At 38.5% G+C, this 15,000-nt stretch overlaps 1 protein-coding gene across 1 annotated transcript in view; it reads right to left on the bottom strand.

The window, feature by feature from the left end:
* LOC144980602 (myosin-VIIa-like) overlaps window positions 1-15,000 on the bottom strand; it is a 70,365-nt gene that overhangs the window by 5,312 nt on the left and 50,053 nt on the right. The window contains exons 17-26 of the mRNA XM_078928282.1: window positions 13,830-13,924; window positions 12,483-12,544; window positions 12,019-12,171; window positions 10,913-11,021; window positions 9,814-9,928; window positions 7,453-7,643; window positions 6,862-6,983; window positions 4,834-4,900; window positions 2,605-2,721; window positions 274-357 (exon numbers count right to left, since the gene is read on the bottom strand). Coding sequence (XP_078784408.1) covers window positions 274-357; window positions 2,605-2,721; window positions 4,834-4,900; window positions 6,862-6,983; window positions 7,453-7,643; window positions 9,814-9,928; window positions 10,913-11,021; window positions 12,019-12,171; window positions 12,483-12,544; window positions 13,830-13,924 — 1,115 coding nt within the window. The remainder of the gene's footprint in view (window positions 1-273; window positions 358-2,604; window positions 2,722-4,833; window positions 4,901-6,861; window positions 6,984-7,452; window positions 7,644-9,813; window positions 9,929-10,912; window positions 11,022-12,018; window positions 12,172-12,482; window positions 12,545-13,829; window positions 13,925-15,000) is intronic.

The following is a 15,000-nucleotide window of genomic DNA, read 5'->3' as shown; positions in this document are numbered from 1 at the left end:
TTCTTCTTCTTCTTCTTCTTCTTCTTCTTCTTCTTCTTCTTCTTCCCCTCCTCCTCCCCCTTCTTCTCTCCATCCTCCCCTTCCTCCACCACCTCCTCCTTCTTCTACTATTTCACCTCCTCCTCCACACCCTCCACCTCCCCCTCCTCCAATTCCTGCTCCTCCTCCTCCTCCTCCTCCTCCTCCTCCTATTCCTCCAAATCATACAATTCGAAGATAGCTTGTCACAATTAACAATAACACGTAAATGACAATTTGATTACAAACACATACTTTGGATTCTCTGTCGATGAGATGAACCCCTGAAAAGTTGATGGCAACCAGACATAGTGGAGGCAGACTCTTGGTGTGTTTTTGCTGTGGAAGAGGAGAGCAACAACATAAATTTAAAATTAAAAAAAAAGATAAATAAATATATATATACATATATATATATCAATAAATAAATCAAACAATAGATTAATTATTTTTAAAATGTAATTAAATAAATTTAAAAAAATGATATTAACATATAAATAAGTTTAAAAAATAAAAGAATAAATAAATAAATAAATAAATAAATAAATAAATAAATAAGTAGATAGATAGATAAATAAATAAATACAAAAATAAAATAAAATTCGTACTTCACCAAACATACTAACAAATGGGGAATAACTCAGTAAATTAGATTATTGGTTAATGAATTTAAGGAGTTATTCCCCCTAGTAATATAATTCATCTTTTTACTGTAAAAATGTCATTTATCACTACATCACATTGCATTGAAATAGTTTTGCACCTTTTACCTAATTTTTAGCGGTATATAGCGCAATGGTCACAAAACATTATCAATGGTGTCCCAAGCCAACAGTAACTTTTAACGTGTAAGATGAGACGTGAAGTCTTAAAGTTAAGACAGAGTCAAAATTTGTCAACTGCCAGGAGCTCATCTTACACTAATCCGAATAAGGTGAGAGAATGTGAGTAAAGAGCCTTTTCCAAAGACTTGACTACGCGTCACCCACCATGAATGGGATTCGAACCAGGGACCTACCGGTTCGAAGGAGAGCGTCCTAATACCCCTAGTCCACAAAATATTACAAAATGGCGACTCAAAGTATCATAGGGAAGATAGAATTGATGGTTTCTCTGTGACCTCTTGTTGCTATGCCTGTCAATCTAATAGTAGTAGTAGTAGTAGCGTACGTCTACACCTCCAAATATATTTCGTCAACCCAACTTCTAAAGTCTTCCTCCGCCCTAAGGACGGTTTCGTAGCCACCTTCAAGTTTAGTGACTGGACAGTGGAGGACGATGTGATCGCTGGTCTCTGAGGTTGCCTGACATTTCTGGCAGGTATCACTGTTTCCAAGTTTCCATCTGCACATATTTGATGCAGTTCTGCCATGTCGAGTTAAGAGGCGATTTGAGGAAGTCCAGTATTTCCTGACGTTATTGAATTCAGGCACTCTTTTGGTTGGATCTTTAATGATGTTTCCTCCTCTTGGTGTTTCCCTGTTCCACATTTCTCTCCAGTTTTCCTCCATAATGAAGTCTGCCATTTTTGTTAGAAGAATCATCACGTTGCCGTCGTACAGGAGCTTGTGCGCTTCCATGACCCTGAAGGTGATACCGGCCTAGACCCATTCCTGCTGGAACAGCTGAAGATGAGTAGCCAGACCAAGAATGATCCAAACCTCGTCCAGACAAGGTTCTTCCTTCTCATGGACCCACACCTCCAACTCAGTCAAGCTATAGGGAATGAGATTAGCGGAAGAGTAGCGTCACTTGATTGGACGTCACCCATAGTCTGTGACGTCACCGGCGGAAAAGTTATTAGAGAGAGAGAACGTCATGTTGGTTGTGCGCATGCGTCTCTCGTCCTCGCTTCCGGTGAAAGCGACTTGAGACACTTCAAAACCAAATTGACGTTCTCTCTGTAAGTTGACGTCCAATCAAGGGACGCTACTCTTCCGCTAATCTCATTCCCTATTAACATTGATGCATTTTTAACTATTATCTTATAGCACGAGTGAGTCTTTCGAGTTATTCATTCAGCACACCGTGTATGCATCTTTGAAAATCACACAGTATTGATGATGTGCGCTTAGATAATTTACTCACAACATTCCATCAGCCGGATAAATAATACCAAAAACACATAAAAACTGTGTGTAACCTTGACCGTTTATAGTCTGATTGCTAGAATTTAGTGAGAACTACTCATAAAGATGGCTGGCTAAAAATAATAATAAAAAAAAAGAAATGAGTGACGTCAATTAAGTTCCATCAATAAACGTTAAAGGTTACACAAAGTTTTGAGTGTTTGTATATAGATAGTTCGAAGATGACGTCACTCAGGTCTTTGTTATTGTTTTTTGCCATCCGCGTTTATGAGTAATACTCACTAAAATGTATTAACCCGACTATAAACGTTCATAGATACACACAGTTTTGTGTGTTGGTCCGTCATACTTCCGGATGGCAATGTTATGAGCTTCTTAGCCGAGCGCATACTATCTATTTAATTTGTCTAGGCGGATAATGTGAGTATTTCGTCTAAACGCATAGCATCAATAGATTCCACATGGGGGGGGGGGGGGGGGGGGGGGGGGCACTTACTTTGACCTCAAAGAAAACAGACCCATACGTGGTCAGGGACGACAACTCCTCTAGGAATTTTGCTTTAGCCACCGTGGATGACATCCCTTTGTTCCCTTCGTGACTGGCTTTGATGCTCTGAGAAAAAATATTTTTTGACAAAAAAAGTAACATTTAAATATTTTTGAAAATGTCTTTTATTCAAAGATGACGTAATCGGAATCGATTGAGGGGTAGAATAAAAGATTTCTTACATTCTTGCGTTTTGGAATTCAGACTTTGTTCCCTACGCGCAGTCGTATGTTCGTGCAGTGTTTGGAAACACGTCCGGAATTCCAAAAAGCAAGAGTGTAAGAATCGTATATTATCCATACATCTGTTATACATAACAAATAGTAACGATGACAACAAATTATAAATATTATAAATATATTGGATCGGAAGGTCCTGGGTTGGAGCCCCGCGCTCGGCGCATAGTTGAGTCCTTGGAAAAGACTCTTTACTCACATTCTCTCACCGTACTCAAGTATAAAATGAGTATCTGGCTGTTAACAGCGTTGTCTTTGTCCGAAAAATTGTAATATCGCCAAACAGGCGTCACGTCCCGTCCTACATGTTAAATGTTGCTGTTGACAAGGGACCCCTTTTAAAGCGCTTTGAGCACATTTAGTGGATATTGCGCTATATAAAGCTCAATTAAAAAAAATATATATATATAAGTAAAAATTTGAAAAAAATAATGATATATAATTTTTTAATAAATTCTGATTTAAAATCAGCAAGTCCTTTAAGGCTTTTCACCGACATAAGAATTTAAAAAAACCCCAAAAAACTTTCCACATAAATTAAATCCTAAAGTCGTTTCCACAAGCCGTGTGGGCGAGTTGCCGTGGATATAGTCACAACCGTCTGATGGAATTCAATGATAATATAGGGAATGAGATTAGCGGAAGAGTAGCGTCCCTTGATTGGACGTCACCCATAGTCTGTGACATCACCGGCGGAAAATTTATTAGAGAGAGAACGTCATGTTGGTTGTGCGCATGCGTCTCTCGTCCTCGATTCCGCGAGGACGAGAGAGACGCATGCGCAAAACCAAATCTGTAAGGTGACGTCCAATCAAGGGACGCTCCTCTTCCGCTGATCTCATTCCCTATTGCGTCCTTGAGATAATCAGTGGCAAGAAGAAACGCTTTGAATGGAGATATTGACAATTTTAGTCAAGATGTCAATTTTTATGGAAAATGAGTTCTCATCAAAAATCATTAAATCAAACATTTTTCTACATATTGATGAAATATTTTAATTGAATTCTACTCCTAAATATTTCATTTTAATTTTTTTTTTAATGAAGGTAATTATTATACTTAATATCAACTCTTGTCATTTTTGGAAGCGATTTTCTCAAAATTAGGTTGGTCACACCCTAGCCCATACATCTGACCATAACGTCATGAAAAATCACCCGATTTACTTCAAATAAAGATTAAAATACTCAGGAGACATTGGGCTTTCAGAAAATGCAAAAACACAAAACAAAAATTCTCACCTTGCGACTGATTATGTCAGGGACGCACAATAGGGAATGAGATTAGCGAAAGAGTAGCGTCCCTTGATTGGACGTCACCCATAGTCTGTGACGTCACCGGCGAAAAGTTATTAGAGAGAGAACGTCATGTTGGTTGTGCGCATGCGTCTCTCGTCCTAGCTTCCGGTGAAAGCGGCTTGAGACACTTCAAAATCAAATTGACGTTCTCTCTGTATGGTGACGCTACTCTTCCGCTAATCTCATTCCCTATTTAACGATACATACAAAATGACATGCCTCACTGTCTCATTAAATATGAATATCAAATAATAATATAAGGGAACAGAAAACAGATCTGAACCAGTCTGAGAAGCGGCCACCTCTGTCATTAACTCACTCAACCCTAACACCGACTATATCCGTAGTATACCCGGGGTTACTTTTACCCCATGCCTATTTATTACATTTTTATGAGACAAATTATAGACGTAGTATCAAAGCTAATGTTTTTTTTTTTTTTTTTTTTTTTTTTTCATGTTTATGGGAGTTGAATAAGACTATCTATGTACATGCTCATTTTCAATGCATTTTTTCCAATTTTGAACAGTAGCAAAAATCTCTAGGATTGAGTGAGTTAAAGAGACTCTCAAACCTATTCAAATCTGTCTCCGTTCTCGTGTGATCTGGCAGATTATAGTCCACGACACTACAGCGGCACTTACTTCACAAATCTCCTCAGCATTTTTGTCTGCCATGAACTTGTGAGGTAAAATTTGACTTGAAATCTCTCTGGAATAACAAAAAAAAAAAGTAAATTCACATCAGAGATGGGAATATTATTATTCCTAGTTATCAAATGCTTTTCAGTAATAAACAAAAAATGAATATAATTGAGCTTTATATAGCGCAATATCCACTAAATGTGCTCAAAGCGCTTTACAAGGGATCCCTGGTCAACGGCACCATTTAACATGTAGGACGGGACATGACGCCTATTAGGCGATATTACAATTTTTCGTACAAAGACACCGCTGTTAACGGCCAGGTACTCATTTTACACCTGAGTACGGTGAGAGAATGTGAGTATAGAGCCTTTTCCAAGGACTCAACTATGCGCCGAACGCGAGGCTCGAACCCAGGACCTTCCGATCCGAAAGCGAGTGTCATACCACTAGACCACATAGCCGCATATAACAGCTTTTGAGCCCGAAACATTTCGTGTTTGGTGTTTTTTTTGTTCTTTTTTTTTTTGAAGCTGTAATTTTCATGTTTGTTACTTTTTTTCACAGTCTACAGCTTCTAGCAGCTTTGTATCACTTTGACTTGTGTCAAATGTGACCCTTCGTCTCAAAACGGTATTAAGTCGGGTTGGTTAATATGTTGAAAATTGAATTTATAGCCAGAAATATCAGACTTGTGTTGAGTTTATTTGAGTTATTGAGGAGAATGGATACCATATTTTGGTGTGCTAATGCCAACAATTTATACTTTTGACCAGTTTCATATTAAATTCGTCTTTTAAGCATCTGGTTCGTTCCGACATAATACCGTTTTGAGACGATGGGTCACAAAAATTAGTCAGTGTTATTTATATTATTTTACCATGGTCTCTTCTCCACGCATGCCCAATGCCTACGACATGGCACAAGAGACACATTGTTTAAATCACTCATCCCTAAAACCGACTATAGGGAATGAGATTAGCGGAAGTGTAGCGTCCCTTGATTGGACGTCACCCATAGTCTGTGACGTCACCGGCGGAAAAGTTATTAGAGAGATAACGTCATGTTGGTTGTGCGCATGCGTCTCTCGTCCTCCGCTTCCGCTATAGTGAATAGTTATCATCTTTCAGTCGTTTTTAGAGTTTTATTTTTTTATGTTGTGCGGCTATGTGGTCTTGTGGTATGACACTCGCTTTCGGATCGGAAGGTCCTGAATTCGAGCCTCGCTCGGCGTATAGCTGAGTCCTTGAAAAAGGTTCTTTACTCACATTCTCTCACCGAACTCAGGTGTAAAATTAGTGCCTGGCCGTTAACAGCATTGTCTCTGTCCGAAAAATTGTAATATCGCCTAACAGGCGTCCTAGCAGGTGTCCCGTCCTAAATGTTAAATGTTGCTGTTGGCCAGGGACCCCTTGTAAAGCGCTTTGAGCACGTTTAGTGGATATTGCGCTATTTAAAAGCTCAAGTTTTTTTCTTTTAATGTTTCTGTTGGTCAGGAACCCCCTGTGGAGCGCTTTGATCACATTAAGTGGATATTGCGCTCTTGAACAGCTCACTTTTTTTTCTTTCATCGTGTTTGTTGACAAAGGGGAAACCCGAAACGTCCACTTGATCTGTCTCCGTTAATTAAATTAAATCAAAACTTCCATTCCATCCGACTGTGTTTGTTTTTCTGATTTACTGACTAGATGTGGTCTAGTGGTATGACACTCGCTTTCAGATCGGAAGGCCCTGGGTTCGAGCCTCGCGCTCGGCGCATAGTTGAGTCCTTGGAAAAGGCTCTTGACTCACTTTCTCTCACCGTACTCAGGTGTAAAATGAGTACCTGGCCGTTAACAGCGTTGTCTATGTCCGAAAAATTGTAATATCGCCAAACAGGCGTCCTAGCAGGTGTCCCGTCCTACCTTGTCAAATGTTGATGTTGACCAAGGACCCCTTGTAAAGCGCTTTGAGCACATTTAGTGGATATTGCGCTATATAACGCTCAATCTTATTTATTCATTTATTTATAGAAACGGCATAATTTACCCAAATTTGCTGAATTTCGAGGCATCGTCCCCGTGGAGAGCTCTGTACATGAGTCCTGCCATTCTGATGATTTGGTTGTGTTGGTTCAAGCCGTGGTAGCCACGAAGGTAGTTTGGCAGCTCCTGGACGGGGGGCGGGGGGGGGGGGGGGGTAGGGGGAGATAATAATAATAATAATAATAATAATAATAATAATAATAATAATAATAATAATAATAATAATAATAATAATAATAATAATAACATTCTTCCCTTTCTCACCTTCTCCAACACTTCCTCGTTCGTATACTTATCTGTCCACGATAGCCTCAACATTCTTCTATACACCCACATCTCAAATGCCTCTAACCTCCATTCTTTGTCAAGCGTCCACGTTCCACAACCGTATAAAAGGGTACTTATAACATATGTTTCTACTACTTTCATTCTGGTCTTCAACTTTAGGTTGTTGTTTGACACAACTGGTCGCATTTTATGGAACACGTTTTTTTTTGCTATGATTACACCAAATAGTAATCAAGCTACAAGAATTTTAAGTTTTGCATGGATAACGCATTTTGAAGAAGCCAATATTTCTATCTAAATTATCTACCTGTGGATAGTGGAATGTGTTGTCGGCTGCTTCATCTTCCCCGGGCTGGGAGTTGACCCAAATCTTTTTCAGCATCACCATCATAGGGGTGGCGGTTTGTTTCTGGCTGTGTCGTCGGCTGCTTCTGAACCAGTAGATTTCCGAATGGGAGAGGCAGTCGAAGAAGAATGACCGGTCAAGGAGACAGTGGACTGGGGATTAAAAGAAAACAACGATGTCAAAAAAAATATTTTTTCAAGTCAAATTCCATGGTTAACACTCTCCTTACCACCCATAGGAAAATCGTCACATTCGTTACGATGCAACCAACAATTTTCTCATTCTGATGTCTCTTGTACATCACAAAATTTAAAAAAAACGCTTTGATGACAGCTATAAATACTAAACACTGTGTTGTAGAGCTCACATGTTACTATTTTGTTTGAGTAAGAAAAGTCTATTGTTGTGCTGGGGGGTATGAATTTTCGGGGGAAATTCTAAAAATAGCTGGTAAGGAGAGAGTTAAATAAATTAATTAATAAATTTAAGTTACAATGAATGACATAATCAGGCAGATGGTGAAAAGGTTTGAATTTAGACATTGCAAAGTCTCGTTAGAAGGTCAATTTAAAAAAAATCCAAAATGAGTTCTAGTCAAAAATGATTAAATCAACTCTTTATGTACATCTTCGGGAAAAATCAAAGCTTAATTTCACTTCTAAATATTTTTTTTACAGCTAGTCAATTTGAAAAAAGTATGAAATTTGAGAAAAGTTGCTGGATACCTTTCCCATCCATCTGACCATCACCCGATTTATTGCAAAAGAAGATTAAATATAATGCCCTGGGGAGCACGTTCTTTCAGAAAATGCAAATCCAAAATTTTCACCTTCCGACTGATTATGTCATGCACTGACAAGTTATTAAATAAATAAATAAACGAATAAATACACTTCATTTATCCATAAGGAAATTGGTTTCACATTAACCTATTATTTATATATTTATTTATTTATACCTATGATAATCATTAGCATCATGAGCATTCAAATCATGACGGTAGTTGAGTACTGCGTCTCTGTCGTCTAGTGGTATGACACTCGCTTTCGGATCGGAAGGTCCTGGGTTCGAGCTTCGCTCGGCGCATAGTTGAGTCCTTGGATAGGGCTCTTAACTCACATTCTCTCACCGTACTCAGGTGTAAAATGAGTACCTGACCGTTAACAGCGTTGTCTCTGTCCGAAAAAAAATTGTAACATCGCCTAACAGGCGTCATGTCCCGTCCTAAATGTAAAACGTTGCTGTTGGCCAGGCACCCCTGGCCCTCTTACAAACTGACTACTAATTATGACATTTATTGGATATTGCGCTATATAAAAAATCAATTAAATTTTATTTTACTCTCAACACGACTCGGGCCCATGTTGTGGATGTGAGCAAATTTTGGGTTAAACCAAAGACTTCTATACTGAACGGACAATCATATGTGCGGCTGGCCGTTAGCAGCGGTGTCTTTATATTTTCAACAACTAGACTTAAATCGAGAAGACCTTTCCACCATACAAAAATGGCAGACTTCAGTGTGGAGAAAAACTGGAGAGAAATGTGGAACAGGGAAACACCAAGAGGAGGAAACATCATTAAAGATCCAATCAAAAGGTGCCTGCATTCAATAACGCCAGGAAATACTGGATTTCCTCAAACCGCCTCTTAACTTGACATGGTAGAACTGCATCAAATATGTGCAGATGGAAACTTGGAAACAGTGATACCTGCCAGAAATGTCAGGCAGCCCCAGAGACCAGCGATCACATCGTCCTCCACTGTCCAGTCACTAAACTTGAGGGTGGCTACGAAACCATCCCTAGGGCGGAGGAAGACTTTAGAAGCTGGGCTGACGAAATACATTTGGAGGTGTAGCCATACGCTACTACTACTATCCGAAAAATTGTAATATCGCCTAAAAGGTGCATGTCTCGTCTTACATGTTAAATGTTACTGTTGACCAGGGACCTGTTGTAAAGCGCTTTGAGCAAATTTTAGTGGATATTGCGCTATATAAAGCTCAATTTTTTATATGTGACCCATCGTCTCAAAACGGTATTATGTCGGAATGAACCAGATGCTTAAAAGCCGAATTTAATGTTAAACTGGTCCAAAATATAAATTGGTGGCATTAGCACCCCAAAATATTGTTTCCAGTCTCCTCAATAACTCATATAAACTCAACACAAGTCTGATATTTCTGGCTCTAAATTCAATTTTCAACATATTAACCAACCCGACTTAATACCGTTTTGAGACGAAGGGTCACATATGGAATCTTCAGCGGCGCCCCCCCCCCCGGGGGGCAGGATGATCACGTGACCAATGCTTACTCACCCTTGTCGTTGGTCGTCAGGAAAAGACTGTATTCGGCCACGGACCGGAGACGCAAACGCATGGCAATCTCCTTCTTGATTTCGTGAATACGTGTCTGACTCGTCACCTCAATGGTCTGAAAGAATGGGGGGGGGGGGGGGGGGGTAGAACGGGGAGGTGTAGAAGGGAGGGGTGTGGAAATTGATGAATCATGGGAGATAATGAATATATAATTAAAATTAGATAACCATTCTAAATAAAACCCCAAAAAACTGATAATAATAAAGATAATATAAAACAAAACAAATAATATAAAGAGAACAAACAAACAAACAAACAAAAATTTCACAAAAAGAAACAAAGCTAGAGTATTAAATCACAAAAAGACGCCTGTATCTTCCATATGCCGTTGTTTTTTTTGGCATTCCATGAAAACGGTAGGGACTGCCTGAAGCCGGTGATCGTGAAAATACCTGTACGGCAACAAAACAGACATTGTCCCATACTAAGCCTCTCCATTTTCACTCTTTCGTTGGCATTCCATGAAAACAACGTCTGACTCAATTAGCCAATCTTGTCTTTTCATGGAATAAAGGTAATAAAAATAACGACCGGAGTTGGGACAATTAAGTAACCAGATCTAGTGGAGAAATCGCAATATTTCAGAGAAGTAAAGGCTGTTTTGACAAGGCATTTATCTGCTTTGATTATTATACTATTGTGGAAATTAACATAGACCGAGATGAATCTTTTGTGCCATCAACGATTATAAAAATCGGTCGGGTGATAAATTCGATAGCTTTCAGGTACGATGCAAAGACCGTACCGCTGAGCCACGCTGACAAGTGAAATTACACATGATGGATGCAACCAAACCAAATACAGGAAAGGCCAAAAAAGGGGACGTAATCCAACACAGGTTTGAAATTACACATGATGGATGCAACCAAACCTAATACAGGAAAGGCCAAAAAAAGGGACGTAATCCATCACAGGTTTGAAATTACACATGATCGATGCAACCAAACCTAATAGAGGAAAGGCCAAAACAAAAGGGACGTAATCCATTAAAGACTACAAGAAAGGCCAAAAAAGGGGACGTAATCCATTAAAGACTTACCTGTGTAGTTTGGTTAGGGAAGTAAACAGGAATGCGTACATTGGGCTGTTGTCTACACACCATGCTGTGTTCTAAGGAATGGGCTGAGTAGAGGCGGTAAGCACCTTGTCTGGTGTCAACAAATAGAGGTATTGAATTAGTATAGATAGAATAAAGATGACGTCATTCAGGTCTTTGTTATTGTTTTTTGCCATCCGCGTTTATGAGTAATTCTCACTAAACTGCATTAACCTGACTATAAACGACCAAAATTACACATAGTTTTGTGGGTTGGTCAGTTATACTTCCGGATGTCAATGTTGTGAGTTTCTTAGCCAAGCGCATACTATCTATAGATGTATACATGTCTGGGAAGTATTCCAGAATATTCGATTCTTTCATTTCTTTGTATTTATTAAACAAGTTATTTTGATCGTGCCCAATAACACTACGAGCTTGTGAGTATGTACTATTGCACGATTAAAATTATAATGAGTTTAATAAATACAAAGAAATGAAGGAATACGTTTATTCTACCCCTCCAAGTAAGATTATTAGATCTTTTGTAACCAAATGGTATTATATTAGTACTTCTATTCACCATAATTTGTATCTTTCTCCATCTGCTTGAATGGCAATTTGACCCAAATCTGAAAACGTTGGATTTGTATTCATGCGCACCAAAAGATTATTTATAATTACCAACCAGCTGTCTTTTACACCAAATTTCACACGAATAAAATGTGCGAAAATATTCTGCAATCGTTGAATACAATTTTTATTCAACGCGTTCAAAACAATATTCAACGATTAGGTATTTACTAAGAAATGATAGGGTTTTCCAGTGGGAGGGCTGGACTAAAATACGATTCTTATACTCTTGCTTTTTGGAATTCTGGACAGACTATAAACCTTCAAGGATACACATAGTTTTGTGTGTTGGTCCGTTATATTTCCGGATGACAATGTTGCCAGTTTCTTAGCCAAGCGCACAGCATCTATTCTGGATATTTCGAAAACCGTGACCAATTTCTGTTGCTATTTTGAGCCCATTTTGTCACGTGATCAATATCTCGAGCACATGGACATAATAATAATATAGATCATCCCCATAACACTAGCCTTACTTTGTCTGTTGTTTCAAGTTATTGAAGCATCTGACAGCCATAGGGTGATCTGACGATTTGATGATCGGCATCACGTGATCCAGCAACTCTCGGCTGGGCAAGGTCAAGGACGATAGAAGGGTCAACAGGACCCATCCTTTGTCTTCATTGGTTCTGGAGGGAAAATAGATCAGAGAAGATTCGTTGTTATATTAAGGGAATGCGTATATCCCAAGACGAGTATCACAAAACAAGGTCACAAAGCTAACAAAAGTTTTGTCTGCGTAAACGAATACTTGTATGATATAATGGTATATAAAGTAAACAGACAATTGTATGATACAATGGTATATAAAGTAAACAGACAATTGTATGATGTAATGTTACATAAAGTAAACAGACAATTGTATGATATTATGGTACATAAATAATATCGTTGGATATGAAATTGAATTTACAAATTATAAAAAAAAAACCCAACTTACTTATCTGGGTTATCAGTTAGCTGTTTGATGACCTGGCAATAGATTTCATCACGAATGAATTTCTGGATGATACAAAAATCAAATATGGCGTCAATATTAGTAAAATCATAGAAATCCAAGCGATTTAAAAATATAAAGTTTAGTCTTTTTTAACATCTCTATAACCTACCTCAAAGAAAGCAGCACTTCTTGAAAGACATAATAAGAGAGAGCAACACTGATCAGGTAACATCAGATTAAGTATTTTACAGGCGAATAGAAAGAGATATGACAGACATATGTTCAGAAATGGGCGTCCCCATAGCTCAGTTGGTAGAGCACTCGATTCACAAACAAAGAGACCAAGATCGATCCCGGATTTTTTTTCTTATCCCCCTGTCCATCCACCCAGCAGTGAATGGGTAACTGAGTCTGTTAGATTTGGCGGAAAATACTTTGCGATAGACTAACGTCCTATCCAAAGGATAGCAAGCAATTGCTATTGTCCGTTTTGCGCTACCAACTGAGCATTAACGAAATAGACCTTCAGAAAATAAGGCAAAGATGATCCCAATTTCTGATAAGCCAAACAGAGACCAATCATTGATTGCTTGTTCCCCTTTTGGTGATATTTTTTTAAAAGCATACAAACAAAAATTAAGGAAAAAAAAACAATACCTGAAGCATATCTTGAGCCATATCCATAATAAACTCACTCAAAGCACTTTACAAATGGTCCCGAGACAACAGCAACACTTAACAAGTAGGATAACACATTACGCGTGTAAAGCGAGATCACAATGCTGTTATCGGTCAGGAACTATTTTTACACCCTGAGTATGGTGAGATAATGTGAGTAAAGAGTCTTTAACAAGGACTCAACATGCCGCTCACAGCGGGACTCAAACCCTGGGACCTTCCAATCCGAAAGCGAGTGTCATACCACTAGACATCAAAGCTCTAAAACTTTTTTAAAATGTGCCTTTTCCGCCACGACATCGTAAGACATCGTCGCCTAGGCATTCCACGAAGGAATATAGATAACTCATCAAACAAGATGTCTGATGTCAACAGGAATCACCCATGTTGTCCAAGTGAGCAAATTGGGGGTTAATAATCTTGCTCAAGGAAAAAAACAAAAGTGCCTGAAGCGGGGCTCGAACCCGAGTCCTTCCGGGTCACAGTGCAATGCCTTAACCACTCGGCCAATTCGCCCCCAAAGCTCTATATTTTGCAAAATACTCTCCACCAAGTAAAAAAGACAGGGTTATCCCATGACTGTTGTGTGGACGGGTGGGGAAAAAGTGTGCAAACTGATCTATAATGAACCTTTAAAAAGTGTCAAAAGCAGGACGAAAGTCAACTCACATTTCTCCTGGCTGGATCCAGGATCCAATCCACACAGAGATTGTACTGACTCCCCTCGTCATTAATCACCAGGTTTGCCATGTATGTTTGTATCGCTGCGAGATGGAAGTTAAAGAATCTTTTCCCATTGACTATACGGATAACAGGATAACACTCGTAGAAATACGACTTAATTCTCCCCAATAACGCACAGGAATATGAACCCAATGGTTTATGGTTTTGGTTATAATAATAAATGGCATTTATATAGCGCTTTACCCCGTTGTCATAGGCTCTAAGCGCTTTACAGTAATATAATACAAAAACAAAATTTCCAACACCCATTACGACATAATAGATGTTATGTGTTTAGGCTAAATGCTAATAACATCTCCCAGCTGGCTATAATTCCGTAGTATAACATCGTGTAGTAGTAAATAATATGTTACCCTCTGTGTTAAAGTGGCGTCACGCCAGCATGAGCTAGAGACTGGAAATGGAATGTGTAACTACACATTGATATAAAACTTGGGGATAATTCCTATTCGTTTATAATGGAGAATAAAGATAATTTCTATTCGTTTATGGTGGAGGATAAAGATAATTTCTATTCGTTTATGGTGGAGGATAAAGATAATTTCTATTCGGTTATGGTGGAGGATAAAGATAATTTCTATTCGTTTATGGTGGAGAATACAGTGATTTCTATTCGTTTATGGTGGAGAATACAGGGATTTCTATTCGTTTACGGTGGAGGATAAAGATAATTTCTATTCGTTTATGGTGGAGAATACAGTGATTTCTATTCGTTTATGGTGGAGAATACAGGGATTTCTATTCGTTTATGGTGGAGGATAAAGATAATTTCTATTCGTTTATAGTGGAGAATACAGGGATTTCTATTCGTTTATGGTGGAGGATAAAGATGATTTCTATTCGTTTATGGTGGAGAATACAGGGATTTCTATTCGTTTATGGTGGAGGATAAAGATAATTTCTATTCGTTTATGGTGGAGAATATAGATAATTCCTGACATAGCAACCGACTCCTTATTTCTTATCTTTAAAAGTACTAACAAAAGAGTGATAATGGAAAGCATTCGGATGAGAATTGTTTTGTTCGTGTTTTGTTTGTTTATTTGTTCTGCTTTCTATTACAATTTTTGTTGTTTTTTTTTTTGGTTTTAATTCC

Source organism: Berghia stephanieae, chromosome 10 (genome assembly GCF_034508935.2).
Source record: "Berghia stephanieae isolate SIO BIC M18660-M18661 chromosome 10, UCSD_Bste_1.3, whole genome shotgun sequence".
NCBI classification, from domain to species: domain Eukaryota; kingdom Metazoa; phylum Mollusca; class Gastropoda; order Nudibranchia; family Aeolidiidae; genus Berghia; species Berghia stephanieae.
The sequence above is the reverse complement of the archived record's forward strand: the minus strand, read 5'-3'. Positions and strand labels throughout refer to the sequence as shown.